This window comes from Pomacea canaliculata, linkage group LG5 (assembly GCF_003073045.1).
Source record: "Pomacea canaliculata isolate SZHN2017 linkage group LG5, ASM307304v1, whole genome shotgun sequence".
NCBI classification, from domain to species: domain Eukaryota; kingdom Metazoa; phylum Mollusca; class Gastropoda; order Architaenioglossa; family Ampullariidae; genus Pomacea; species Pomacea canaliculata.
In genome coordinates this window covers 13,225,168-13,251,818 of record NC_037594.1, presented here as the reverse complement: position 1 = coordinate 13,251,818, position 26,651 = coordinate 13,225,168, and the positions used below count along the sequence as shown (strand labels likewise).

The following is a 26,651-nucleotide window of genomic DNA, read 5'->3' as shown; positions in this document are numbered from 1 at the left end:
AGGGAACTGTAGTCACCATAGCATGCCACCTTCAAGATCTACAAGAGCAGAATACAGCATTTATATAGCTGACGATATATGCTTTTTACTGTGGCTTACAGATGAGATGAATTTCTCAGTCACTGTTGGACCACCAACTTTCCATGGACATGGGGGCATTTCATATCCTAATAACCCGTTGTTTTGAACCACATTCCAACCACGAAATATTACTGCAATTTTTCTTTAGTGAGCAAGGTGTGCATCATATGGTAGTCTGAAAGGCTGGCACACGAATAAACAGTTAAGAATCATACAGTCACTTCACACTTTTAAAACAAGCTTTGGTAACTTTAATAGCACTCATCTCCACATTTATTCAAATACTCAAACACTGTAATGTCAGCATCAAAGCTCAACATCAACCATCAGAACTGTCTGTACCACAAACAATATACAGATTCACACCTCTCACCTTGCGTCAGCCTTAAACAGTTTTTTGTGTTTGTCTTTTGTTTTGCATGAAAAGCAAAACCTATACCCACAATGTGCATTCTCACACAGAAGCTTCTTGTCACATACCCTGAAAATGTGATCTCTTGACCTATTCACACTTAAACACACTCTTTGCCTTTTCCCCCTTGGTCAAGATCCAAGCCCTCCAATGCTGTTAGTTACAACAGTGATGTGAAGGACAAATACAACATGTGGAAAGGCCACACACCCCACATGGAGCATCTAATAACCTGCCATGAGTGTGGCCATGCACGAGCCATCTGCTCTCACTAAACAAACTACCCTGTTTAAAGGGTACACAAACAGCAATAAGCACTTACAGTTCAGCAAAAATAAGTGCCTCAAGTCTGGAAGAATTCTTGTCTAAAGCCAACATGGCTGAACTGTCTTCACACTGCAGATCAAACTGACGATCATTGCTATTTAGCAGGTTTTAATCTTCATGTAGCAGGAACTGGACTTTCCATATGGCTTGCGATATTCTTTTATAATAAGCCATTTCTTACTGCCTAGCATTGATTTAGCCTTCACAACAGTCTTGAAACAACGTCTCACCCTGATAAGTCATTGGAATTAAACATTTCCTGATCATATTTCTCAGCTGTTAACATCCGCCCACCAAAGAAACGACCATTTAATGCTGCTACAGCTCTTTCAACCTCTGAAAACAGAAATTGAATAAAATTATCACAGTACAGTTCACAAAAATGTAAGCACAGCATGGTCATATGATATAAAATTTATAAAAAAAAAAGGACAGCCATGATAATAATGTGAAAAGCAACTGCAACCTCTCAAAAAAGATCTACGGCAATACAGAGATGAATACAATCTGAAACTGGTAAGCAGTAATTATAAAATGCAAACTTTAAAAGATTCTATAATAATTATTCCACCTTTTCTCCACCATCACCAACAAACCAAAGGACGCACAATCATTTCATTTCATGAGTTCCACAGGCCACACAAAACACTCTTCAAAGTCCCACCCATACCTAAAAGTATATTGTAATAAGCTAGCCAAAGAACTTTAAAAATTAAGGAGACAAAATTCTCAATCCTTGTTCAAGATGAAATATTGAAATTATAAACTACAGAATTATTTACCCTGCTCCAAGCCAACTAATAGTTACAAATGACTGTTACCATCATGTGATGTGAATTCCACAAAGATCTTCACAATAACTTCTGCATCTTCTTCTTCGCTCTGTTTTTCTTGATAGATGATAACCCGTTTCACTTTGCCAAACTTTTCACATTCATCTGTGACCTCATCCTTGAGATCATCATCTAGGTCCTCCACTCCCACCATGTTCCTTAGCACCATGACTGTGTGCTGAAATTGCAGTTCCTGGGTAAAATTCTAATTAGACTCTTTTCGATACAGCACACATGCTAAGAGCTATGTATTACCATAATGTAATTTAAAAGCAAACCAGGCTACAATAACATCTCTATGAAAAATAAAGTAAAAATGTTTAACACTAAAGATTTTATTCATATGAAAATATTTAGATCTGGCAGCAAGAACTGGTTTTTTCATAAAAATACCTTAAAGACACATCAATTCATGGCATTCCACTTTTTCTTACCTCAGCCTGCCTCATAAGCTTCTGCATGACCATATGCCGTGCATTGCTCCCACTGATCTTCAAGTTCTCCTGTTGGTCCAGTGTTAATGGTGCTTCTTCTTCCTGTTTTTTTTCTTCTTCCTCATTTTTTGGGGGAAGAATTGTCATTGGGGGCTGTGGAGGAGCAGCAGCAGCTGCTGCAGCAGCTGCCTTTTGCTCCAACATATGCCGCAGCCCTGTAGCTAATACTGCTGCTGTGGCTAGAAAAACAGAACAAAATATATACTGTGTGCTTCTGTCAATGCAGTCTAAATATAGTAAAGGTTGCAAGAACCTTGACACAAACTAATACATTCTTTAGAACTATACAAACCAAAACCTCCGAGATTTTTTTTTTCTGGGTGGGCGGGGGGCAACATTTAAAACATTGGTAACATTTTAAATAACTGAAACCCTGAGGTATCACCATCATGCCATAGTCAACGACCTTTGACCCAATGCTCATTGGAGTGTTAGCTCCTACCTATCTCATTGTCAGACTGGCAAAGGCAGTGGTTCTTAAAGTATTTCAGACCACAGACCACTTTACTAAAGTAAAAAATAAGGTGGCCACCATGCAAGGCCAAAAATCACTCTGTATCGTGAATTTCTACATTCATTTCATTACAATTTAAAACTAAATGTATTTTTGTGATAGTAGTATACAAGTTTACATAATCAGTAAAGTACACAAAAAAATTTAGATAAGGAATTTCACTGCGTTAATAAGGGGTAACGGATGATGTGGTTAAATGATGTAATGCTCACATTGTGCCAAAAAGACTTAGTTGGTAAGCGAGCATTTAATGCAAACAAGCAGTTAGGGATAGAAAAAATTAAAACTTGTGTGAAATCAATCCTGGATTAATTAGTGTGTCTGGCGATTTAAATATAGCTTAGCAGACATGTGAGTCAGCCGCTGCCCATCTGACTTATGGGTGTGGCCCACAAGTTTGAGAACCACTGGAATAAGGGGTAGAGACCGAAAAGTGATGATTAACTAGTGCTCCAGGCCACAGGGAATTTGGCACAAGACTAATAATTTACTCATGTAAAAAGAAACTGTTATGGAAACCAGAGACAAACAGTGCCAGTGGAAAGGCAGACCGGGTGACTGGAGTTATGGTGTCTGGTGACCAAAGCTAAAAGGACATTTTAAATATAACCTCGAATTACAGAACATTCTTGCAAATGGACACAAATCTAAATATGCTGCTGACAGGCAAAATTGGAGGTCTCTAGTGGAAACTTTATGTACTACCTGGGTATTGGGAAGAAGGAATGTTAAGATTTTAAAAAAGTATTAGATACACAATCTGTAAACATTTCTGTGGTGATGACTAAGCCTTTTGTAATTGTGTAACGAGTAACTGATTTAATCTGACATTCTAAATGAAATGAGAAGACAAACAATTCACATGCACACTTGCCCTTAAAATTTCACAAGACATACAGTGATACACTGAGCTAAAGACTGTCACAGCTTTTTAGAAATGAACAATTATAACATCCATCACCAACCAAAATAGCACTTGGAAGACCTATATGGGATGGGGTTGGTAGTAAGGCTACTAAATGAAAGCAGTGTTTATGTCTGAAAGAATTGTTGTAAAAATTGTTGTATTCCACATACAAACTAAGGATCATTATGACAACTTTTGAAAAACAATTAACCTTTATAATACAATTCCCTCAAGTTACATCAAACTTATCATAACAGATTTGAACTTTAAAACTAGTGTTAACTTAAAACATTTGCATTTTAATAAGAATACATATTTATTTCTCATCAATTAAGCCACCCATCTGTTTTATTTCAATGCGCATTGCCAGAAGCTTACCATCTCATATTAAATTGTTGACGATGGCAATATGATAAGACAAAATCAGCTTTAGCATCGACCTACCAGACATGAATACTTCAGGAAGGTTGAGGTTCATTAATGCTTGGTTCAAAGGATGCGGAAGACAGCCACTTGCATTTTGAGCCGGGAATCTTAACCTTTCACTGCCAACACCCATTGGCCCAATACCTCTTCCCATGTTCCCTGAGCACATCAAAACATTTTGCCAGTCACGGTGCTTACTGCAAAAAAGCAGTAACTGTGGAGGTCTGCCGGACTGTACACTGCTTTTTTTGTGAGGGGGAAGGGGAGTGGGAAACCAGCCATCATTCAATCTCAGGAGAAGTAGACTGCCACAGGCAGTGCAAAACTCGATGCAGATTTTTATTGAACATCTAACATAGGGGTAACAGCTGTCTTCAAAAATCTACCAGGGCCAATTTGGTTTGAACTGTTCAGGGAAATGGAAGCAAATGCTCAGGTGTGAATGGCCATTGGTAGTGAAACGTTTATTGACGTATTCCCAGAAACAAAGAGAACACTGTATGCCACATGCATGCAATATAAAATGTAAATACTGACACTTCCAAAAAAAAAAAGTAGCCAAATGAGTTCTGAAAACTTGTTCCCCATCCACAGCTAAACAGCCATAGGTGCCAATTTCACTCAAGCCTGTTTTATAAGCACCATCACTAAAACTTTTCAGGAGCACAAAAAAAAAAAATACAAGCCATTAGTGCCAAAAACTGTTCACATCAATGATGCACAATATTCATGGCATGTTTATACACACTGTTCCGATATTAAGCTCAAATACCACAATCCTTTAAGCCAGTCATGTCTTGTACCTCTATTTCTCTTTAAAAAAAAAATGACCCCCACCATATGACAGAAAAAAAAAAACATTTACAGGCTACACCATGGCACACCAGTCCTGCCATTAACAGGTACCAAATCTTAAAGTAACTGTGTGCAAGATATGCAATTCTAAGACACAGCTCACTATTTCCTGCTAACAAGCAGTCCCACTGGACTGGCCCACAAAACAATTTTTTATACAGTTAACTTGCACGTGTACTTAACATTTTCTTCAAGCCGTCAATCATGTAAGAAGCCAAAACTGTAGCTGTTCTATTAACTTGTAGCGTTAGAAAAGTCAACAAGACAATAAAGCTTCCTATTTCTACAACATACCCTGAAGTTGTGCAACAGCAACAGGAAATAGTAACAACTATGCATCATCACAACCAAAAAAAGGAGTTTCCCATATCAAAACAATTTTCCTCTATTGCATTCCTTAGAATGCTGCTGCTTCCAAAACATCAGTTTTGGTCAAATAACCCCAAAATGCCAAAAATTTATATGAACAAGGTTTTGATTGACCAGTGCATGTCCTAAAATAGACTTCAAATTTAAGACCATTTCATATATATTGCACTAATGATATGTCCTCAAGATGTTTCTGGGAATACAGCAATTAGGGACAGTGCATCTCATGCATAAAATTGTCAAGAGCCTTTACACTTTACTCTTACTTCCTCTTGTTTTGCACTTATATGACAAATCTCAGCCAAACCCTTGGGATCTCAGGCCAACTGAAAATATATAAAACACACAAGCATTCCAGCTCTCACACTTAACCTAACATGCTCTCCCAAAAGCCAAACAATCCCACACACACACATGCATACATACAAACACTTCCATCAGCTCACAACAGGCTCTAAAGTCACATACACTCTACTGCTTTCATCCCTCTGTGTTGCAATAAATCAAAGAATGTTTCCAGAACTCACCTGCACTTGTAGTCATAATGGGTGGAGGCATCACTGGCAGCCCCAGGCCTGGTGTACCTGGCCTAAGAGGTGTTAAGAGGGATGCAGCAGCACTTGGAGTCAGTGGCATGCCAGCTGGAGTCAATGTTGCTGGCATCAATCCGGGATGGTGCATATGAGGGTTTCCAGCAGCTGCAGCAAAGGGAGCTGTCACAGCAGTCACAGATGCAGGAAGAGGCTGTGGAGGCTGCAGAGGTTGGTGTGGTGGTGTTGATAGTGATGTTGGTGCAACCACTGCAGGCCCACCTAATGTGGGCATGGCTAGTCCAGGAGGACCCTGTCCATCCACAAAAACATCTTGTAAGCAAGCTTTGAATCTATTTTAGTCGATGCATTTTGCACAGATCCACTAAAATGAACATCTATGTCCCGTTTATCTTTCGTGATTATAAATTTCTAGATATGTATTTAGAAATCTTCATTTTTTTAATTTAAGGAACGTAGCTAATACTTATGAATTTTTTTTTTTTACAGAATATCACAGTACATATCTTATTATTGATATCTGATCCTTCTGTTATTTTCAAGGAATCATAAACATCTTGCTTTTAGAAATCCAACTGGGTAATGCTGATAGTTTTAATAACCTTAGAAAGCTCATTCTGTTGAAACTTTCAAAAAAATGATCTGATGTATTAACTAAATTGCCAAAAAACTTGAAATGCTCATTGAAGGAAAGCTATATACAGCCAAAATCTACTCTTTTGATGAGACAATTGAAACACCTAATTCTGAAGCTTTGAGATATATATATCTAAAATACATAAGGTTAACAAAATTCCCTTTTCTCACCTACCATTACTGAGTTCTTTCAAAGCCTAGTGCTAATATTTGTCTCTTTATGTCTATGTTGTGTAAAGTTCTACTTTATGACCTACTTTCCAGTCCCCATTCCATAGTTACCATCTTTTTATTTGATTTTAGTAGAGGGGGGGAAAAAACCAAAAGCCTGTTATTCTTAAAAATCACACCAGGTAAACTTAAAAAAAAACAACCATAAAATATAAAAAATAAAGCTCTTTATTTCATTCCAACCTGCGGCAGAACTTTCTAGAACCATTTACCCCTCATTACATGAAAATTCAGATCTGGAAGTATCATCAATGTCAGGTACTGAGTGGATGTTTCAGTTAATTCGGTTATGCAGTGATGTAAAATAAAAATGTCAACCTCTTACTAATATTGTGATGATGAACAACAAAGAATTAAAATAAACAACCAAGTCTGCATGGAAATCTATTTAAAACAGTGCTTAATCACCTGTGTGAGAATGAAAGCTGTCAGAATAACAATCTAATGCAATCTTAATCTAAAATGCAGAAAAAAGTAGAAGGGACAACAAAAATGCTAACAATTTTAAAGCAAGACATCTTTGAGTGAAACCTATTATCATGTCATATTGGATTTGTCATAATTACAGGGTAGGCTGCCCACTTAAGCATAAAAAGATTACCAACATTTTCTTAAATGATCCAACACAAGTTATATGCATATGAATCTTAAATTTCTTCAACTGCTGCTTTTGACCACTGGTGCTTTGCAGTTTTATTTGGAAATGAATTAACTTTAGAAAGAAAAGTGCATCTCTGTTTTAAAAATACTTGTACATTTTTGATGGGATATTTAGGTCTAATCAAAACCAAATAAAAAAAAAAAAAAAAAACGGAAAAAAATTCACCCTAAAAAAACTATAAGAAAAACACCTATAAGAAAAACCAATGATTGCTCTCACCAGTCCTGTAACTTGCTGCTGAGCATCCATTGCTTGAATCTTTGCTGTTGTGGCTGCAATAGCAACAGCTGCAGCTGTGGGCATACTGGTCGGTCCATGACTTGGTGCAAGAGCATCTGGAGGTGTGATTGCCTACAGGACCATTTAGACTCAATACTCAGTATAATAACATATGCCATATTTATTCTCCCTCATACACACCACTTCTTCCTCATTTTCTCTGATACAGTTTATGATACTCACCTTTCCAACTCTCAGATATTGGCCACCAAGGTCAAACAGATTCATTGATGCTACAGCATCTGCCTGAGCTTGTGGCGTCTCGTATTCTATAAAACCATATCCTCTGCAACAAAGGCAAAATAAAAAATAATATAAAAAAAATCAGTTGACAATCACAACACAGCACAATTTAAGGACAAAATTTCTTACTCTCCACTGAGGTACTCACATGTTCCCAACTGAAGTGCCCAACCACGGCAGATATATATAGGGCGGCAGTTGAATAAACACAACTTGTATGCAAGTCTGCATGTATGCATAAATGAATGCAGGATATCAATAACGAGGTACACAAAACTATGCATCTGGGACTGTCAACATGACATGGAATACTGCTGACAGATATCAGATGAACACTTGATCTAGCAACAGATCAGTCTTGAGAAATACTGATTTACTTACATTAGTATTGACGAGATGTGGACATCTACAACACAATTTGTTTTAATCACCTATACACTGTGTGTCACCCTCTGTTGCTATGAAAGATACAAGAAGACAAAAACAAAAAACAAAAAAAAACAACACAAAAGACAAAAACAAAAACCCCACCGGTTTTCAAACTTGTACTATCCTAATAAATGCAAACGGTATAAATTCCAAAACAGATCAATGAAAAATGCATAAAAATACCCATCCCAACCTTATATTCTTACAGTAAGATAACTTCCTATTGCTTCTTTAAAGCCAACCCCAACTTTCCCCAAAAAATATTTTACTTCCTTTTCTGACACATACTTTACAATTCTTGGGGAACTATAAACCCACACAGAAAAATAACAAAATTACAGGAATTTTTAAACCAGTAAAGTACTGAAAAACAAAACTCTGAAGTTTAGTGTAAGGTTAGGAGGAGACTCCAAAAATGAAAATGTTTCTACCAAACCGTTGTTATTTAAAAACAAACTTTCTGGGGGATGGGGGAAGTACCATATCTCCCCATATACCAAAACACTTGAGATTTTGGTTAACTAGAAACAAAGTTCTAAAGAATAATTTAAGTACTCTGTTATATCTTAAACTCTAGGACATAAAACCAACTGAACATGGCATCCCCCATTCTCAAGATTAAGCATCTGAAATGAACATGCCACAGCCAAAAAATACTGTTTTGAAAAAATTCTAAATAATTAAATTTGCAATAGATAACTAAATTTAAAACACCCAGTAACTTAAAGTGCTATTTCTTTCTCAGACTTTTTATCGTGTGATTTAACATAGCATTTCAAGCATACATAAAAGTTGTTTTACAATCATTTCTGATTTCAGTTTTACTACATTAGAGTATGCATCTACAATTTCACCTGATGCACTCGGCACCAGTATACTGAAATAAACATGTATACAACGTTGTTATTTTTTTAATGATTATTAAATTATAATGATTATTAATATTCGATATTATAAAATGCATGATATTAAAATGCACGAGACTTAAAAAGAAGTTGGTGAGGATAGCTCAGACAAATAAATTTACTATAAACGCTTTTTAACCAAAAACACACATGAATCTTACATATACCAAAATTGGATGTTAACTCAAAACTGACCAGGGAACCCTAAAAATTACCTTTTGCTGCTTCTTTTGCAACTGTTTGACCCTTCTTTTTGCATGCTTATTAAAAAAAAAAAGCCTAATTACTGCTAAACTGTGGGTTTTAATTAGCGAGAACAAAAACACTTCTGCTCTCCATCTGCACATACTGTTCTATAATGAGTGTAAATGATAAAATGGAAATAAGTTTCCTAAAAGGTCCCTGAAAAATCCAATTAGAAATTGCACAAAGAGTAATGAGATGTTTTACACAATAGGTTTATGCCATTTGAACTTACTTATGTTTACCAGGTTTGCTAGGATCTGGAGCCAATTTGCAAGACTTGATTTTCCCAAATGCTTCAAAGACACTGCAAAAAGGTAAATACTGTCATAAGTAAAGGCAACAAAGTCACACTACAAATGTGAAGAATGTTCAATTTCAAAAACCAAGTAACAGGTCACCAAGCCCAGTCTTTTGATCAGTAATTCTTCTTGGAAGCTTTTTGACTGTGTAGGCAAATCATTTATCTTCTGACACACAGTATCTAACTACTTTTGAGAGTTTTATGAACAATGTCATCATTTAACTTTGCCAGGAACATCTTTCTTAAAAAATATGCCTTCTTTACAAATTCAACAGTAGCAAACCCTTAACATAAGTTTCTGGTGCCTTTTTAGGACAAGATTTTTGTACACCGCCTAAAATAACAATACTCTTGCAATTCTAAATAAGCTAAACAAAATTATTCAGCTGCAAAACCAATTAAACCATGGATCCAATATGAATGGCAACGATGGTTATTTAATGCAAGAGAAAATGAAGCAAGTATAATAATTTATGCTACATAATAAAATTTCTCAATCTTACAAAGACCTACCTCTGAATATCACTCTCTGAGAGGTCAGAATGAATGGAAGCAACATATATCCTGTTGAAATGTGTAGCCTCCAAAGCAAGCTGCTCAATAATGGGTTGGGCCTGAGGCATATTGCTTGGCCGTCCCACCTGTTGACATACACACCCTACCCCCATGTAGCAGTTCGCTCTTATAAATAAAGTGGTGAGTGTAATCACCACAAACTCAATGAGGAGATCCTGTCTAAACCCACTTTACTCATTTACCTTCACTAAAGTTTTCAAGCTTTTCCAGTACACTTTTAGCATTCTTAGATTTACACAATGCAAAAAAAAAAAAAAAAAAAACTTTTGAAAGATCTGGACGGAGAATGCATACAGAGCACACACAAGCTACTTCCAATACAATGCACTACTAAACTTAATTTGCAAGAATGTTGTTACTATTTATTTAGCAGCAGCAGCCATATTTCAAAACAATCCTTCTCAACCTGTAAGCAGTAGTGAATAAAAGTTCTGATACTTTAACATAGCTGAAAATATGCCAAATGAAAGTTCATAAATAGCTGATATTTGACTCCTACCCGCAGGTACTGTCTTTATTAGCTCATTCTGAAAGTTCACAGAATGCTTTATTGACATCATCATGTATGACAGTTGTCATTTAATAATCTTGTGATAAAGTCAAATCTGGAAGATGGGCTCATTCTGAGAAAAAAAAATCCCTTCTTCTTAGTCTGTTTACAAATGTTCGGTAAGGTTGGTTTAAAAGGATCTCCTCTTTGGTTTCCACAAACAAAATAATGGCAAAGCCCTAAGAAGTGTATGCTAAGCTTATTGGATTCAAAACTCAAACTATTGAAAGAAACTGGCTTCGACACACTCTGCATTAAAGGCTGTATAAATCATAAAGACTGCATGCTTCATGATTTGGCAACACTTTTTAACCAGAGTTATCGACACAATACAGAAATATTGCTTTCCAATCTTATAAAACCATCAAACTCAAGTTGCTTAACAAGTAACGATGAAATAATGTGTCATTTCTGCAAACATATGAAGGCTAAACTGAGCAAAATAAGTTGTTAGATGCCTTAATCGTTGAATGAAATCAAATATCCGGAAATGTCTTCCCTTAAATCAACTGCAGCTATTTTCAAAACAATAAACTGTGTTGTTTACACTAACACCACAGTAGCAGATAATCATGTAAACTTATTGTGTTAAACTAGGCTCAATGAGCCCATCTGTTCTTAAAATTTTCTTCCCCAAACCCAACTTGCATGACCTTCTCAAGAAGGTGGGAGAGTACAAAGTGCTACAAACTCCTTGAAATCAATCTTTTCTGCCCAAGCTGAAATGAAACAAAGAAAAAAAGGGGAAATGAACCAAGAAGAGACAGCATAACACAATTCTTTGACTGAGCATAACAGCCAAAAACCAGGTCATGCCTGCAGATGATGTCCAAGTGACCAGTTGCCAATGCTCTGTGTGATATATTAAAATAGAAAATAAGACAGGGGTCTTCCCTCTACCAGGAAGACCACAACACTGGTAAATGCAACAAATATGTTATAGCAAGGTAAAAATATATCATAGGGCACATGAACATGGAAATCCTCCCCTCCACCCAATTTTAAGGGGCAGCCAATATTTATCTTCAAATACTATTTGTCAACTGTTTCAATAGCAATATTATATGCAGATAAAGATTATGTCTGTGATTTGGTCTTTTACCCTCTCTTCCCAATCCTTTGTGTAAAAACTATTACTTCCCAATATCTTCCTAAAAAAATAATTCCTTACACTTATTATTTTCTATTACTTCCACTTAATACATGCCAGGTGTGAAGAGCCATAGGAGAAAAATAAAGCGAAATGTACAAATAGCTCCCACCTTGATATTCCGGCCGCCAATCATAACGCCATTCATCTGTTCGAGGGCTAGCTGGGCGGCTTCAGGCACCTCGTACTCGATGAAGGCGAAGCCCTTATGCTTGTTTGTGATCGGATCCCAAGACAGATTGACACTTTTTATAGGGCCAAATGGAAGGAAGGCCTGCTTGATAGTGTCTTCTTTGATCTCAAAATTGATACTGCCTACATAGATCCTGAAGTAAGAAAATAGAGAAAAAGAAACAGACAGCAATAATTAGTAATCTAATGTGGTAATGTCACTGACATTCAGATACTTTTAGAAAATAATTTTAATTTATCCATCCTACTTTAATTTTTAAAATTTTACTCCTGATATTTTATCTCATCACTGTCACCCAGTGAAACTATATTTTTATGCCTCAACTCTTGGCATAAATGGGGGACCTAACCACCACCTTAAAGAAGTTTTACTTTGTAGAATCTTCTGGTGACACAGCAGTCTTTATACTAAAGTATATTCCGACATATACTATTTAAATAATCTGCTTGAAACCTTGCCACAAAAACTACGATTTTTTTCTTTGAAAAAAACAAACCAACAGAACACAATACACTGCTACTGTTTTCCTACAGAAAGCAGAGTTATGAGGGACATCATCTTGATAAGCAACTGAGGCAGCCCAGCTTGACTTTTTCCCTGAAACTCAACATGGTCAAACACATTCTACAGTACATAATGCAACATTTGACCTGTTGACAATGTCAAGGACTTTAAACAATGCCACCCTTTCCCCCTTTAAAAGTCAAACCAGCCTCTGAAACAAACATCAAACAATGTTATTGAATTTTTGTCAGGTGCTTAAAAAATCATATAGCTACCTAAAACACCTTTTAAAAAAAATCCAGCCAGCAAGTCTACCAGCCATGAGGAAATGGCAAAAGTGACAAACAAAGCAGGAAACAGCCAGGAAGTTATCCACATTTACAGACAGTAAAATACGAAGGCATCTTACCGACACATAAGGGCTAAAGCTTGTTGTCTTTGAACAGTGTTCTGGAAATTCTGCATTTGCTGTAAATACACAATAGAGAAATAACATAACTTTTTTTTTAAATGTGGTTAGAAACAAAGTGATGACCCTACTCCCCTCAACAACAACAACAAAAAACCTCAAATACTATGGTAAACATATAATACATTACATGATTTTATATGCACATCTTATTTCAGAATGATACAAATTCTGCATAGTTCTTTTCACCAGGATTAATCATAGATACTGAACTTATGCTCCAGGATCAAAAATCTGTTCTGTCAATTATATGAACATTATAGTTACATAAGGAACTGACCTTTTCACAAGGTTAAGCTTTCTATAAATCATTTGAACATTTCCATATTTCATTAATGCACAAAAAAATCTGTCGCATCTTATGAAAAAGTAATTTGTAAAACACCAAGGGCCCATAAATATTTTAGCAGATGTTAGAGTTTAGGGATTACTAATTATGTCCTTCCAGTAGCTGCTATGCTTGAGCTTCATCATTCCATAAACTACCTTTATTTCTCATTGAGGTATTTTCACCAGCGTGGAGTTTAATTATAAATGACTGTTGGGGTGGGGGGGGGGGGGGGGGGAAACGACTTGGTGTTTTACACCGAGCCAGCAACTAAGACTATATCACGGCAAGACAGCCAGCCCTGTAAACAGATGCAACATGCAGAGGAAGAACAGCCTGACGAAGACCAGGACTGCCAACCTTTACAGTACTGGGTTATAGGTACTAAATGTTGCGCCACTGGACCACCAAAAATAACTTTGTTGGACAAGACGATTAACTTGCTTAACTTCGATTCTTCATTTTTGTCATTCTCAGTCCCAGATCTACTGTTTAATCTACTATCATCATGCTTTTTACACTTTATATAGTGAACTATGTACTTGAAGGAATTCAGCAGCTATGAAGATACACATGGCTGATCATGCACTATGCAATTTTTCCTAAAAAGGGTATCAAAGCTACCACTAATGATGCTGTGCTCCCAACTATCATCTGGGGAGTTTTAGGTGAATGTGTGTGCAGTATACAGCATGCAGAACTACCTGTCACATAAGAGATGCACTTTATAAATAATTTTGTGTTTGCTCTCTTATTTAAGCCACAGGTGTGTTTATCTACCTTGTCTTCTGAAATGACAAGAACTGAGATCTATGCCAAAACTTTCTGATCTAGTTGCTTATGTGTGATCGCATCACAATGGGAACACATATAATAAAAACATTTTCTGAACAATTACATTCAGAAACACTTCTACTTGGTAGGATATATCAAGTCACTCAACACATTAAAGATTTTAAAGTACACAAAATATGTTATAGATTTTTATAAGCATATATTAGGGTAGGAAACGCGTCACAAACTCCCCAAAAAACTGCAATTATAACCCTTTGCAAGAATATCACACGAAGGCTGCATCAGCATGAAATATCCACCAAGATAAGCATGCATTGCATGTTCAACAAAACCTATACCCATATTCCCTAAAGAGCATGAAGAGTAGCTTCCATGTGAAACACTACAATATATCGCTAAGAAAATATTGCAACATCCGGCATCAGTTTAGAATATACTATGGATAAAAAAATGCTTGAAACACCTAACCTTCACAATTTCCCCAAAAACAAAATGCTAATTACAATGCACAAGAAAATGATATTGTATATTGCAGCTGTCCCAGCTATGAAAGCACTTTCCTATATCAATGTAACCAAAAGCTACCACATCCAGCCCGCAAATATTACAACCTAGTATCAAATCAGTATGAGTATTTAACTCACCTGCTGCTGGTGCTGAATAGTCTGGCGCACCAAGACACTTTTGATGCTCTGCTCCATGGCATACTTCTTGGCTCGTTTGATATCTTCCTCCTGTGATGAAGTTAACTTTGGGAGGGAAAATGGCTTTACATCCCGCTTGGCTCCTGGGCCTTCTACAACAGGTCCATCCTGCTCCATCTGTGGGCCCGATTCCACAGACACAGCTCGCACTGAAAAGTATTAAAAGAAAAGATGATTTTTGCTGAAGGATCAAAAGGCATCCCTGATTATGTATGAAAGCAGAAAATAATTTTTTTTTAAAAATAATAAAGCTTCACATCTTCATGATATAAAATTCTGTAGGTGACTAATTCTCCAGAACTGATGATTAAAGCCACAAAATTCTTCAAGTACACCTTATCACAGGCTCCAAGCAGCCTGCCTAAAATAAAAAAAATTACAGTAGGCACTAACACACACACACTGTAAATTTCACGATTCTTGAAACAATTACAGCCATAGAAACCAAACCTTAGTCCCAGCCCCAAAAGCAGCAGCATACTTCAGCAACACTAATGCCTGTGTGGTTTATCACTTTTAAGAACACAGAGCTAACAAACATTGTTAAAAACAGATGGCAAACCTACTGGCCTAAAACTGAAAAATAGCCTATTCAAAACCAATTAATGTTCTTTGTCGACAGATTCAACTTATATGTAAACCATAAAAATACACCCCCCTTCTGCACATTTTATTTAACACCTAGATGTCAATCCAATATATTACACAATCTGACAAGGTATTCACTCAAATTCCATAGACCTAGTACCTACACAAATACCAAGTGTAAAGTTATCCTACATTCATAAGTATCACTTCATGCTAATGTCATTCATAAACATTAACCTTCATGTCAAGAGCATATATATATATTACAAACTGCAACATCAATGACCAGATATATTTACCCCTTATTCCACAGCAATGAAAAATAACACTAGCACAAAGATGCTTTAGGTTCCAAAAAAAAAAAACCCCTAGCCAATTAGCATTAAGACTTTTACTCTTTCATATAGTGTTGATATTTGCTTTTTTTTTTACCCATCAAATCACATAAAACAGTACAGCAGAAACTATGCTAACCTTCCTAAAACCATTGACTAAATTTATGCCGTAAGCCTTCCGAATGAATTTAAAGGTCTACTATATTAAAAAAAACTAGACCATTTGAAAAATGTGCTGGAGAATTAGTCGGATGTACACAAAAATGTTTATCTTTTGAAACCAAAGGTCAAAGTCTGGGATAATGCAGACATGAAATTATAACCCTACTATAATTAAACTGAAATACTTCCAGCATTGACATCATTTCTTAAAATAATGAACTTCACATATAGCACTCTACATACACACACATATTTCCAAGGCACCTAGCAAAAAACCCGGCATCTTCAGAAAATATCAAACTCTCATAACTTTAATGCAACCTTCATCCCGCAAGGCAAAAAACTTCCTGGAAAAAAACTATTTTTAAACTAATACAAAACTATTAGATCACTCAAAATGTAAATGTACTGTTTCAAATAACCATTGTTAATTTATGCGTAGAAGTTTTTCATTTGTTCCCAGGGACATGTGATGACTAAAACAACTGCCCAAACACTTCAGCTTCCCGAGTGTCAATGAAGGGCTCATTATGCGTGTCTGCATCATCTCAATCTACACACACGAAGCAATGTTTACCGCATTTTCCTTTTTATAAAGTCGATGCCCTGGCCTATTACAGGCTACAGTTCTTTGGGCTAGAAACGTTCCAAAAAACAGCTGGCTGAATGGAGGATGTGAATATGTGCTCGCAATACTGCTTGAAACACACAGAAAAACAGAAGAAAATATGGCATTAGATAGCGAAGGGGGATCTCCAGGGTAAAACGGTATAGTCTTTCTCCAACAGTGCTGCTATAGCCTCTTCCCACTTTATGCCACTAAGCCAGAATGATTTTATTACTTTGGGGTGATGAAATAATTGTACAGCTTTGAAGAATTCTGCCTCTTCAAAGGAATCCTTTAAGTCTTCACCCTAATGTACAGTTGGCACCATATTCCTAAAAGAAAATAAGATTTGGGAATTCCATACAGGTGACTTGCAATTTATGAAAGGAGTACATTCCAGATTAGTTAAACGGAACTTTCAGATAAAGATAAAATTTTAAATAACAATGATCATAAAATAATAATAATAATAAAGTTTTGTACTTGAATTTTTTCCAAGAATCATCACAATTTTTGCAATGTGCTTTTACTCATAACTAATGTCTTCATTCTAGCCATCAGATCTGTCATATTGAGCAAAGACTAACAACTTTCAAGTCATTCAAATTTTCACTTGGATGCTGGACACATGCTCTAAACACAGGTAAAAGGCAAAATCTGAAGTCTTTTCAAAGCACAGAATTATGTATAACTCATTATTTATATAGCATTTTTTCTTTCAGCTTTCACCTCAATAACAGGCAAAGCATGATCCCAAAGGCTGCAAGAAAAAAAAAAAAAAAAAAAAAAAAATGGTTCAAACCTCAAGAGTGGAAGGTGCCTATTGCTTCTAAAATAGTTTGAACATTCATAAATTGCAAGTCACTTGGATATCAAAAAAAGGGATAAGGGCAATTTTCTGATCTTCAAAATTTAGGTATGACTCCCATGCTCTAGTTTCTTGTAAGTCCATTGTTAAACTGCTTGCATCTTGTATACAACACGAAACAGCACCCCTGCCCATTGTAATCTGCACAGACCAACAAACTGCCTGATACTTGATCCTGAAAGAAATGTATCTAGTGAAAGTTTTCAATTTCAATTTTAATTTATGAAACGACAAAAAATTATTTAAAGTTGAATGGCCAGACTCCCCGAGTAGGAAATTCATCAAGCTGTCGACATTTCCAAACCATCTGGCTTGTAAACAGATGCAGAAGGTACTGAAACAACAATGGCAGCTCGCATCAACTAGCTGTGCACTTTCCTTTAACTTCAGCTCAAAATCCAAACACAATCAAAAACTCACTAATGACAGCACACAGTTATCCACTATACACAAAAATCATTCCTGGTTAGAACTTGCCTGTAGGCAGCAGTAGGAATGGGCATGGGAAACTTTAAACCAATCACTTCACAAACTTAAATGTTTTCTACTGTATTTTACTTACACAATTTTAACAGGCAAAAGCAACAATGTTTGCCTGTCAGTTTTAAGGGGGACATGTTATATAAAATGCTTTTCTTGGGGCTAGATTTTTCTAAGGCTGGCACTTCTCCCTCCGTCAGGTACCCTATTCAGCAGCTGGGTCAACCAAGGAAAGATACTGATACTGTACAGATACTAACAAGCTTGCACGTGAGCCCCTCTCATTCGACACTAGTACTTACCTACTTCCCCTTCAGCAGTGTTATAAAAAGCAACAAAAACTGCTTATGAAACCTGTCTAAAGCTTCTTGTAATATGTCCGTAATGCAACTAAGACCCCAAAAACTTTGTTCCATATATCCTTTCACAACGAAGACAGTTCAACATTCCTGACAAAGCAGTTAATGTTCAAATTTCTTCTATAAAAATTCACTGAACTTTGATGTACGAAATTAGGACAAGCATTTAGAGACCTTACCGTACACTATTTTAAATTTGGCACAAGGTAAATCTGGAGTGAATTCTTTGCCAATAGCCTGCCAATTTAATGTGTGCAAATATCTGGTTTATCTTTCACACATTTTCAGGCATGACATGCTCACATCACACCACTTCGACACAAAGAACAGATGAAAAGAAAAGTCCAGCCACATAAGCACCAAAGATAAACTTCACAAAATAGAACATTGACTAGCTGCGATCTGAAGAAACAAGACTGGTGTTGACAACTGCATGTTGCTCGCACCGGCCACGGTATGTTTTCTGCATATGCAAGGGGCATCTGGGATTGAAAATCACCTCTGCAACAGTAATTTTTCAAACACAGAGGAATATGCTTTAGTACAAAAGTTTATCATGGCCTTATTTTAAAAAAAAAAAAAAAAGCAGGAACACCATGCATTGGAATTAAAAGCTAAGGATGGAAAAAAACCTAGACTGTTTTAATTTACATAATGTTAATACTGAAATTTTTTATTTTAAAACGCAGTTTTGAGTCTATGCAAGCTGCAAGATCACAAATAACTTGCATAATGTTCAATAGTTTAATCCTACTTTGAATCTTACATTTATTCTTCACACCTATTCCTAACTCCCTTCTGTTGCTTTTAAAGTTTCAATCATTGCGGAGAACGGATCATAAATGTTTTCTTGATAAAATGTTTAGAATTTTCAATTTGAGAGAAAAAAAGAACTTCTAGATGCTCTGAACACAATCTCTGAAAGATGATAAAAGGCTGAAGTGAACATCCCCCAGCTTGTGACAGCAGCCCAGACTTCATGATCTAGTGATGTGCAGCCCTGAGATCATAAAGACAACACAAACACACACCAAAATTCTTAGCATATTAATCGCAAACAAGGTTTCAAACCCAGCCTTTGAAAAAACTTTTTTTTAAATAGGCATACATAAAAACAAAAACCTTAAAAAACTGCTTTGGCAGCTCTTGACATGAACTGATGAGAGCGAGCGAGTAGCACACTTCAGAAAACAGAATACCCGAGACTGCAATGTTCCTTTAAATGTTTTTGTTTTAAACAGATTTAGGAAAAAAGCTTAAAACGTTTAATAACTAATTAAAATAGAAGTTTTTTTTATATTTTAGCATAATACCACAGCTTCAGCAAATTCCAAATTCTTTGGGAAAAACTAATTTTGTTGTTAGAAAGTTATGAAAGCATACAAATTAATGATCTACCACGCACACATATTACACTTCACTTCTTTTGACAATACATTAACAAGAACAGAGAATAAGATGTCTTCCTGCAAAACCCTTCTGAGCAGGTTCAGGCCCATACACTCTTCAACAGCAGGTTCATTCATAAGCTGGAATCATATCAGAAGAATGCAGAAACAAGATGATTTATTCATTCCAGTTTATTTCAAACATTTGCTTCAGCACATCAATTTCATTGGATGTACAATCATTCCTATTCTACAGCTATGGGACACCTTCCTTCAAAGAAAAAGACATGAAATAAATCAATTTCATTATATTTTTCTAGCCAAACCTGTAATTGAAAATTCGGACAACATAGCTGAAAGACCACCTTCAGCAAGCCAGCTTCAACTTTTCACAAGGATGCTGGTATGCTGCAGGGTAGTCACATAAAATCTGAAAGCAGCTTTACCTCCTCCATTCTCCAGTTTAGGCTTCTTTAATGCTGGCTCTTCTTCTTCTGCAGATGGTTCCGAGAAGTTTACCAAAGGATCCTGCAAAAACACAACCCCCTTTCCTTTAATGCCACTTTTTCTTCAAACGTTTCTAAACGGAAAGTTTTCATCTATTTCATTCTGTTTCCTCTATAAATTTAATGTACAACAGAATACAGTAAACAAAGATTAAAAAAAAAATTCGTCAAATACACAAATCTATCTTATTAGTAACCGACATGCCATTATCCTTTATTACTAATCTCCACCACAATGCAAGCTGAGGAGCAAAATGTAAATTTGTCAACCCATGGTTCAGTCTCATTCTATTATGCCAGGCAGTTTCGCAACCCATTCACTGATATTTATTATTGTTTATTACTTCTTACATTATTGGATTGTTTGCTGTTCTCTGGGGGAGCAGACAGCTGAATGGTTAGAGAACTGAGAGGCACGCCAGTTTTATACCGTGTAGCACACTTTGTCCAGTTGATGGTTTGTCATGTTTTATGCCGTGCCAGCAACTAAGGCTATATCATGGCGACTTGCCCAGTCAACCCAGCTGAATGTGTACCCAACACCTTAGAGCAGACCGGGGCAAGGGGCAGCCCATGGGCCGCATCCTGTCTCTGGCTGGCACGCCCGCCAGTACATATATACTGTATATAAAGTATTGGGTAAAACTGAGTAAAGTATATTAGTCCAGCCATCTGAGACCATCCCAATTTCTCATGCGGCTCCTTGGGAAAATTAATTGTCAACCCCTGCCTTAGAGGGTTGGGGAAGGCAGGCAGCGAGGAAGAGGAGATGGGTACCGCTCTTAGGTAAAACGGGTCCCTATGACCCTATGGTTTTCTTTAAACCCCGCTTTTCTGTTACAAAAATACCAAATTACGTTAACATTTTATTACAAATGCCATATTAAATTTCAGTTCTGCAGTTGCTGTCCCTTTATCTACTGCAATTTACCGACCCCAGAATTGTTGCCCATCTAATCCAGTGGTGCCTAACCTTTTCTCACCCAAAGGCTGCACTCAACAAGATACAAAATCTCATGGGCCAGAATATCGTGGTTTTGCAGGTGTTGAAAATGAAATTATGCAGCAATATCCCAATTTAAAGCGTTGACTTTGACTTACTCTTCCATTTCTGGCACGGGTCCTTTATACCTCTCCAAACTTGCTCCCATCTATACGTCTGCATGACTTCCTCAATCATTTTCTGACACCACTGCGAATCCCACTAACTTGAGACAAAGATATATGGACAGAGGTCTTTCTCCTACCAGGCCCCATCAACTTGGAACGGATTACCAATCAAGATGCATCTTTTCAGAACGCCAACTTCATTGACCCTCCCCTGAGCATGAGCCTGCATAATGCGTGTGTATAATTAATTTACTTTGTGAATGTTGTAGAAGTTATATGCGAATATGGGTGCATGGCTATTGATGGATTTAGTCTATGAATAATTTATGTAAAGATCTCTGAGCAAATATTTGGAAGGCCCTATGCAAATCATCATCATTAAGAACTGTAGAAAGTGAGGCAAAGGACATCGGAACCACAGGGACCCAACTGAAGGGGGCTGCCCAAAACCGGGTCAGCTGGTGAGGTGTTGTTGAGGCCCTATGCCTCTCAAAGGAGCATCAAGGAATAACCAAACTCAAGGTGAAGGGCTGATGTCTATTAAATGACATAACAGCCAACACTTCTGTTCAAATACCTTAACCACTCAATTAATGCAATTATATCAAAACTTCAAAAAGTTAAAATGATATCGTTTTATAATGCAACAGGTCATCAGCATTAAAAGCCAGGAATAATACATAAAAACATAACGTGGCTTGCATAGCTGACCAGGATGAGTGGTTAAAGTGGAGAATGGCATATTGACCATACATAACAATGAACTGAAGACTACTTGCTCAATGCTATAACTTCGACCAAGACACGACTATAAGAAAATGTCCCGAGATCAAATTATAGCTTAAATAACTGTTTCCAAACGAAGTTTCAAAAGAGCTAATGCAAATATTGGAGAGGCTAACCATCGTTTTGATGCAATTTAACGGTGCATATTTTTAATGGAAATTTAACGACTAGAGGCTCGTTTACATTTAATAATAAAAAAAAAAACAACTTGTCAACGCAATCCCGGCAATTACTGTTTGGTTATCCTACGAAAAACAAGATCAAATTTTAATATGCCATAGCAAAATGAAACTGCTTTAAATACACCTCTAATCACATATAACAAACATTATTAGCAGTAAAAGTTCTATGGCTCTCTGCAAGAAGTCGCATTAAAAGTGCCATTAGGGCAATGGCGTTAAGGAAGACCAAATCCAAAGCACGTGACCAACATATCGACGCTACCAACTACGAATGATACATTAAGTTCTATATAAAACTTTGTAATAAGTTACATTGTATTGATGCTATTGAAATGTCCTACACATCATATTATTTATTTAATTACAAGTAGTGTCCCGAACAACTGTCATGCAATTCAGTTTTTCAAAATGTTCAAGATGGCGGATCTGTTCTACTCCTTAAGTCAATGCTGACGCTTCGACAACAGACTAAATTAGAGATAAGCAACAATAAATAACAACGAAAATGTTGTCTAAAGGAGTCAGAGCCACTTTACCTCTTCTTTTTCTTGACCATTAGCCATGTCAGCTAAAGGTTTTGCATCTCCTTCTCCAATTTCTGTCTTCACCTTGACTACTTCCATTGCATTATCGGAGGTCATTTTGAATTCCGCACCAAACTTTCAGGTAGTTCTGTCCAAGACATAAAATTACGTTTGAAAATAAAATAGTTTAAAAAAATTCTTTTGAAATAAAGTTATCCAAAATCTTATCATTATATTTTTAAAAGAATTCGAATCATTTTAGAACAATGCTTAATTAACCCAAGTATTTAAAAAATTATTTTCTACTTTTTAACTGTCGTTACGCAGTTGCATTTGTTTTATAAATATTCAGTTTAATTTGTTAATTAACAATTCTTTACTTTATAGTTTTTATTTTATTTGCTTTAATTTTTTTTTTTTTTGCTCTAGCCTCAAATAGAGTACCGCAGAAGAGATACTTCCGCCACAATACACATGTGGATAACTTTTCCTTGAGTGAAAGTTGCTGCAGTCTAGTAAAAGCAAATGGGCAAGGACAAAAAAGAGAAACGCCAGTCCGATGTTAACGACGAAACTGAAAAAGAGGAGTCATGGGAAGAGAAAACAAAATACTTATGTTCCATTGCTAAGCCTTTGGCAACAAAGAAACTCACAAAACGATTGTACAAAACCATCCGTAAAGGTATGTATCAGAGATTCACGTCACAAAGTCAACCTTAATTTGACAGCTATACATGTATACTGTGCTTTGAATACTTTTTTTTTTTTTTGACAGATTATATTAAAATATGAATGCTTTAATTTTGACGTGAAACCTACTAGCGCATGCTTCTGTTAAGACTTACAAGTCATAAATTTAATGTGCAAATATATACAGATGCTGTTTTTTGGCGAGGCTTTTTCAAATTCATGATGCTGGCATTCGTTGAACTTGATTTTGCGTGGGAGCTTCATAATATGTGGCCAATCATTTACTCATCTGTTGACTTGTACTAATAAAAATTCATTCTATATGTAGAGTATCAAAGGATATGTCATTGAATGAGTGATGAACATTTGAGTAAAATTTTAGCACCTATTGCAGACAAGGATATGCCAGTCATAACAAATGCATATTACATCTTCAGTTCAAGATACAATGTTTTGAAACAAAATATATGTCAAAGATGGAATTAACATATTCCTGACATAGTACTTGTTTACTATCAAGATGGGCGACCTTATCTGCATCAATTATTTTAAAGATCTTTAAAAATAATATAACAAATTGGGTAAAGTATAGGGACAGGAGCTGTACAGACATGTAAAGGTAAAAGCAGTCAGAAAAGAACCTGAAAAAAAAATCATTGATGCTAAAGCGTAAGACAACTGCTTTACTTAATTATATGATTAACATATCATGTTCTCTATGCACTTTCGATATGTAAGTCATGGGTATTGTTTACTAGAAGTCATTTATATAAATTCTGCTTGAAGTAAAAGAAAAGTATTCTATACAAATCTCAGCATTATGGCTAACATAAGATTTTTCCCAAATATTCTTGTTTTTTTTTTTTTATACAGCATCCAAACAAAAGAACTTTCTCAGAAAAGGTGTTCGGGAGGTACAGAAATTTATCCGAAAAGGAGAAAAAGGGTAATATAGACTTATGCTAATGCTTTATTTGTGGAAACTTCTCTAGTACCTGGAGTTGGAGGGGGGTTGCAGTACCAATAATGGCAATGTGTTAAACTTCTAGCATTTTTTACAGTGGAACCTTGGATGGTGAACATTTCGGATAACAACCAGCCAAAAATTTTGTTAAAAATTGGCATCGGATACTGAACAAAATTCGGATACCGAACAGCCAGGTCATCCACACACCAGTATCTCAGACCAAGTATTACTTGCACTCGAGATGCAGTTACGATCGGTCAGTCGTTACCTTTATCTATGCGCATCCTTCTTATTTAGTGATTTTTGTGCTTTATTTTAATAATGTAGACCTCAATCATGGCTTCAAAAAAAAGATTAAGAGCAATAGTAGCAAGGTAATGAAAAGGAAGCAGTGGACAAATGAATTGAGAAAGGAAATGATTTCAAAGTATGACAAAGGCATGCATGTGTCAGATATCGCCGCATGTCGAAGTCGACAATCTCAACTTAAGCTAATTTTTCGAAAGGAGTGAGTGCTTGAACAAAGGAAAGGCCTCAAATAAAGGAAGAAGTAGAAAAGTTGTTGCTTGTGTATATAAACGAGAAACAGAAGGTGTTAGCACCAGCGAGTTGTTCATTTGTGAGAAGTCGCTGCAAATCTATGAAGATTTGCAGAAGAAAACCCCATGGACAAGTGCTGCTATATAGCCTGTAACTTTCATATACATGTATTAGCAAGTCTACAGGAGCTGGGAACCAATCAAATCTATTTCCTTTATTTCTTATGGGGAAAATTGTATTGGATACCGAAAATTTCAGGTACCGACCAACTTTCCAGAATGGATTGTTGTCGTTGGCCGAGGTTCCACTGTATTTGTTTTTTTGAGGATTTGCCTTTATAAGTTGCTCATGCTCAGGAATTTTATTTTGTGGTTTTTGAATTATGAGATTGTGGTGTAAAACACTTAAAATTTAAAAAAAACAATAAGTTATGTCTAAAAGCATTGTCCATGATCATGAGCAGACTTTAAATGTGGGTTTAGACATCTAGAATATTTTAAGATTATGCTTTGTTCCTAAAGTTTTGATGTGTAAGCACAATAGTGCCTGTAATCATGGAAACATGCAGTTAAATTTATTTCACCCAGTCAAGTTGGGCTCTTGGTTTTTTTGGGCAGGGTCTTATGTTGACCATGTTGGAAAGTGTTCTTTCTCCTTCTGGCTGAGTAATCAGCTTTTGATAACTTTAGGTTGAGATTATGAGGCTAGTTGGTGTCTTCCATTAAAGGTAGTTGAATCCCTACTGCCTGCAAACCTAACTAATCCAGGTGGAAGTATGAGTACATGCCATGTGTGTCAAAAATATTTTTTGCAGGATTGTTGTGCTGGCAGGAGATGTAAGTCCTCTAGATGTAATTTCCCACATGCCTGTTGTGTGTGAAGATGCTGACATTCCCTATTGCTATGCACCCTCCAAAGATGTGAGTAATTACAAGGTTCCTATTTTTTAATTCTTTAGACCTGTGGATTTCTGCATAAGAGATTAAAGAAATACAAGAGGTCAGAATTTATGTTCATAGACCATTCTTGTCTGTCAGCTGTATATTTGGTCATATTATTTGTCATCCACTGCACCTTTGTTTATTGATTTTTGCATATTAAGACACGATAAATCTGTTTCTCCACAATTTTTTATTATTGCGTAAATTACAGTTTGTTTTTGCTTGTTAAGCCAAAACAGGTCTAAAGAAACTATTGTGTGGTAGTTTCTTGAGTACTTTGCAAACCCAGCCGTAAACATCCATTTTATGCTTGCAGGATCTGGGATCAGCATGTGGATCAAAACGACCAACTTGCATGGTGCTAGTGAAGACACATACAGATTATAAGGATTACTTTGATGAGTGTGTTGCTGGAGTTAAAGAACTACCATTGCCATACTGAATGTTTGGGGGGGGTTTTTGTTGTTGTTTTTTTTTTAATTCAGACCATGCATTTTTCTCATTTTGGAAGAGGAGATTTTATTAAAACAAGCCTGTTAACGCTTTGCCTTGTTTTTGGTGGTGTCTGCAGTGTGTTTTAAACTTTTCTATTTGTGTCATTTACCATGTTTTAGTGGATACTATTTTACTACTTATGATCGCTCACATT

The 26,651-nt window shown here is 36.2% G+C and overlaps 2 protein-coding genes across 7 annotated transcripts; one reads left to right on the top strand and one right to left on the bottom strand.

Moving 5' to 3' along the window:
- Positions 1–309: 309 nt before the first annotated feature.
- On the bottom strand, positions 310–23,000 carry LOC112564452 (poly(U)-binding-splicing factor PUF60-like). Of its 6 annotated transcripts, none has more exons than XM_025239291.1 (15): positions 22,877–22,921; positions 20,203–20,284; positions 16,632–16,749; positions 14,910–15,118; positions 13,083–13,141; positions 12,086–12,302; positions 10,214–10,341; positions 9,632–9,703; positions 7,760–7,862; positions 7,517–7,648; positions 5,746–6,061; positions 4,013–4,153; positions 2,088–2,326; positions 1,642–1,831; positions 310–1,156 (listed from the first exon to the last, which is right to left on the bottom strand). In XM_025239291.1, the coding sequence occupies exons 4-15, from the start codon at positions 15,084–15,086 to the stop codon at positions 1,047–1,049; spliced, it is 1,884 nt and encodes a 627-aa protein (XP_025095076.1). In that variant the 5' UTR covers positions 15,087–15,118; positions 16,632–16,749; positions 20,203–20,284; positions 22,877–22,921; the 3' UTR covers positions 310–1,046. The 6 variants fall into 6 exon arrangements, with proteins under 6 accessions (XP_025095076.1, XP_025095075.1, XP_025095071.1 ...); XM_025239290.1 differs by having other exon boundaries at positions 16,632–16,752; positions 22,877–22,917; XM_025239286.1 differs by lacking the exon at positions 16,632–16,749 and having other exon boundaries at positions 22,877–23,000.
- Positions 22,882–26,547, top strand: LOC112564454 (H/ACA ribonucleoprotein complex subunit 2-like protein). The gene is made up of 5 exons (XM_025239292.1): positions 22,882–23,006; positions 23,294–23,546; positions 24,428–24,500; positions 25,876–25,981; positions 26,319–26,547. The coding sequence occupies exons 2-5, from the start codon at positions 23,390–23,392 to the stop codon at positions 26,442–26,444; spliced, it is 462 nt and encodes a 153-aa protein (XP_025095077.1). The 5' UTR covers positions 22,882–23,006; positions 23,294–23,389; the 3' UTR covers positions 26,445–26,547.
- Positions 26,548–26,651: the final 104 nt, after the last annotated feature.

What these genes read in the sequence shown, in the direction of transcription:
- LOC112564452 (XM_025239286.1), bottom strand. Translation starts at nt 22,981, where the DNA reads ATGACCTCCGATAATGCAATGGAAGTAGTCAAGGTGAAGACAGAAATT. An exon ending in TAAACTGGAGAATGGAGGAG is followed by an intron (nt 15,119 to 20,202) that starts GTAAAGCTGCTT and finishes AATACTTTTCAG; the next exon opens with TGCGAGCTGTGTCTGTGGAA. An exon ending in AATATCTGAGAGTTGGAAAG is followed by an intron (nt 7,649 to 7,759) that starts GTGAGTATCATA and finishes ATGGTCCTGTAG; the next exon opens with GCAATCACACCTCCAGATGC.
- LOC112564454 (XM_025239292.1), top strand. Translation starts at nt 23,390, where the DNA reads ATGGGCAAGGACAAAAAAGAGAAACGCCAGTCCGATGTTAACGACGAA. An exon ending in ATCCGAAAAGGAGAAAAAGG is followed by an intron (nt 24,501 to 25,875) that starts GTAATATAGACT and finishes TATTTTTTGCAG; the next exon opens with GATTGTTGTGCTGGCAGGAG. An exon ending in GCTATGCACCCTCCAAAGAT is followed by an intron (nt 25,982 to 26,318) that starts GTGAGTAATTAC and finishes TTATGCTTGCAG; the next exon opens with GATCTGGGATCAGCATGTGG.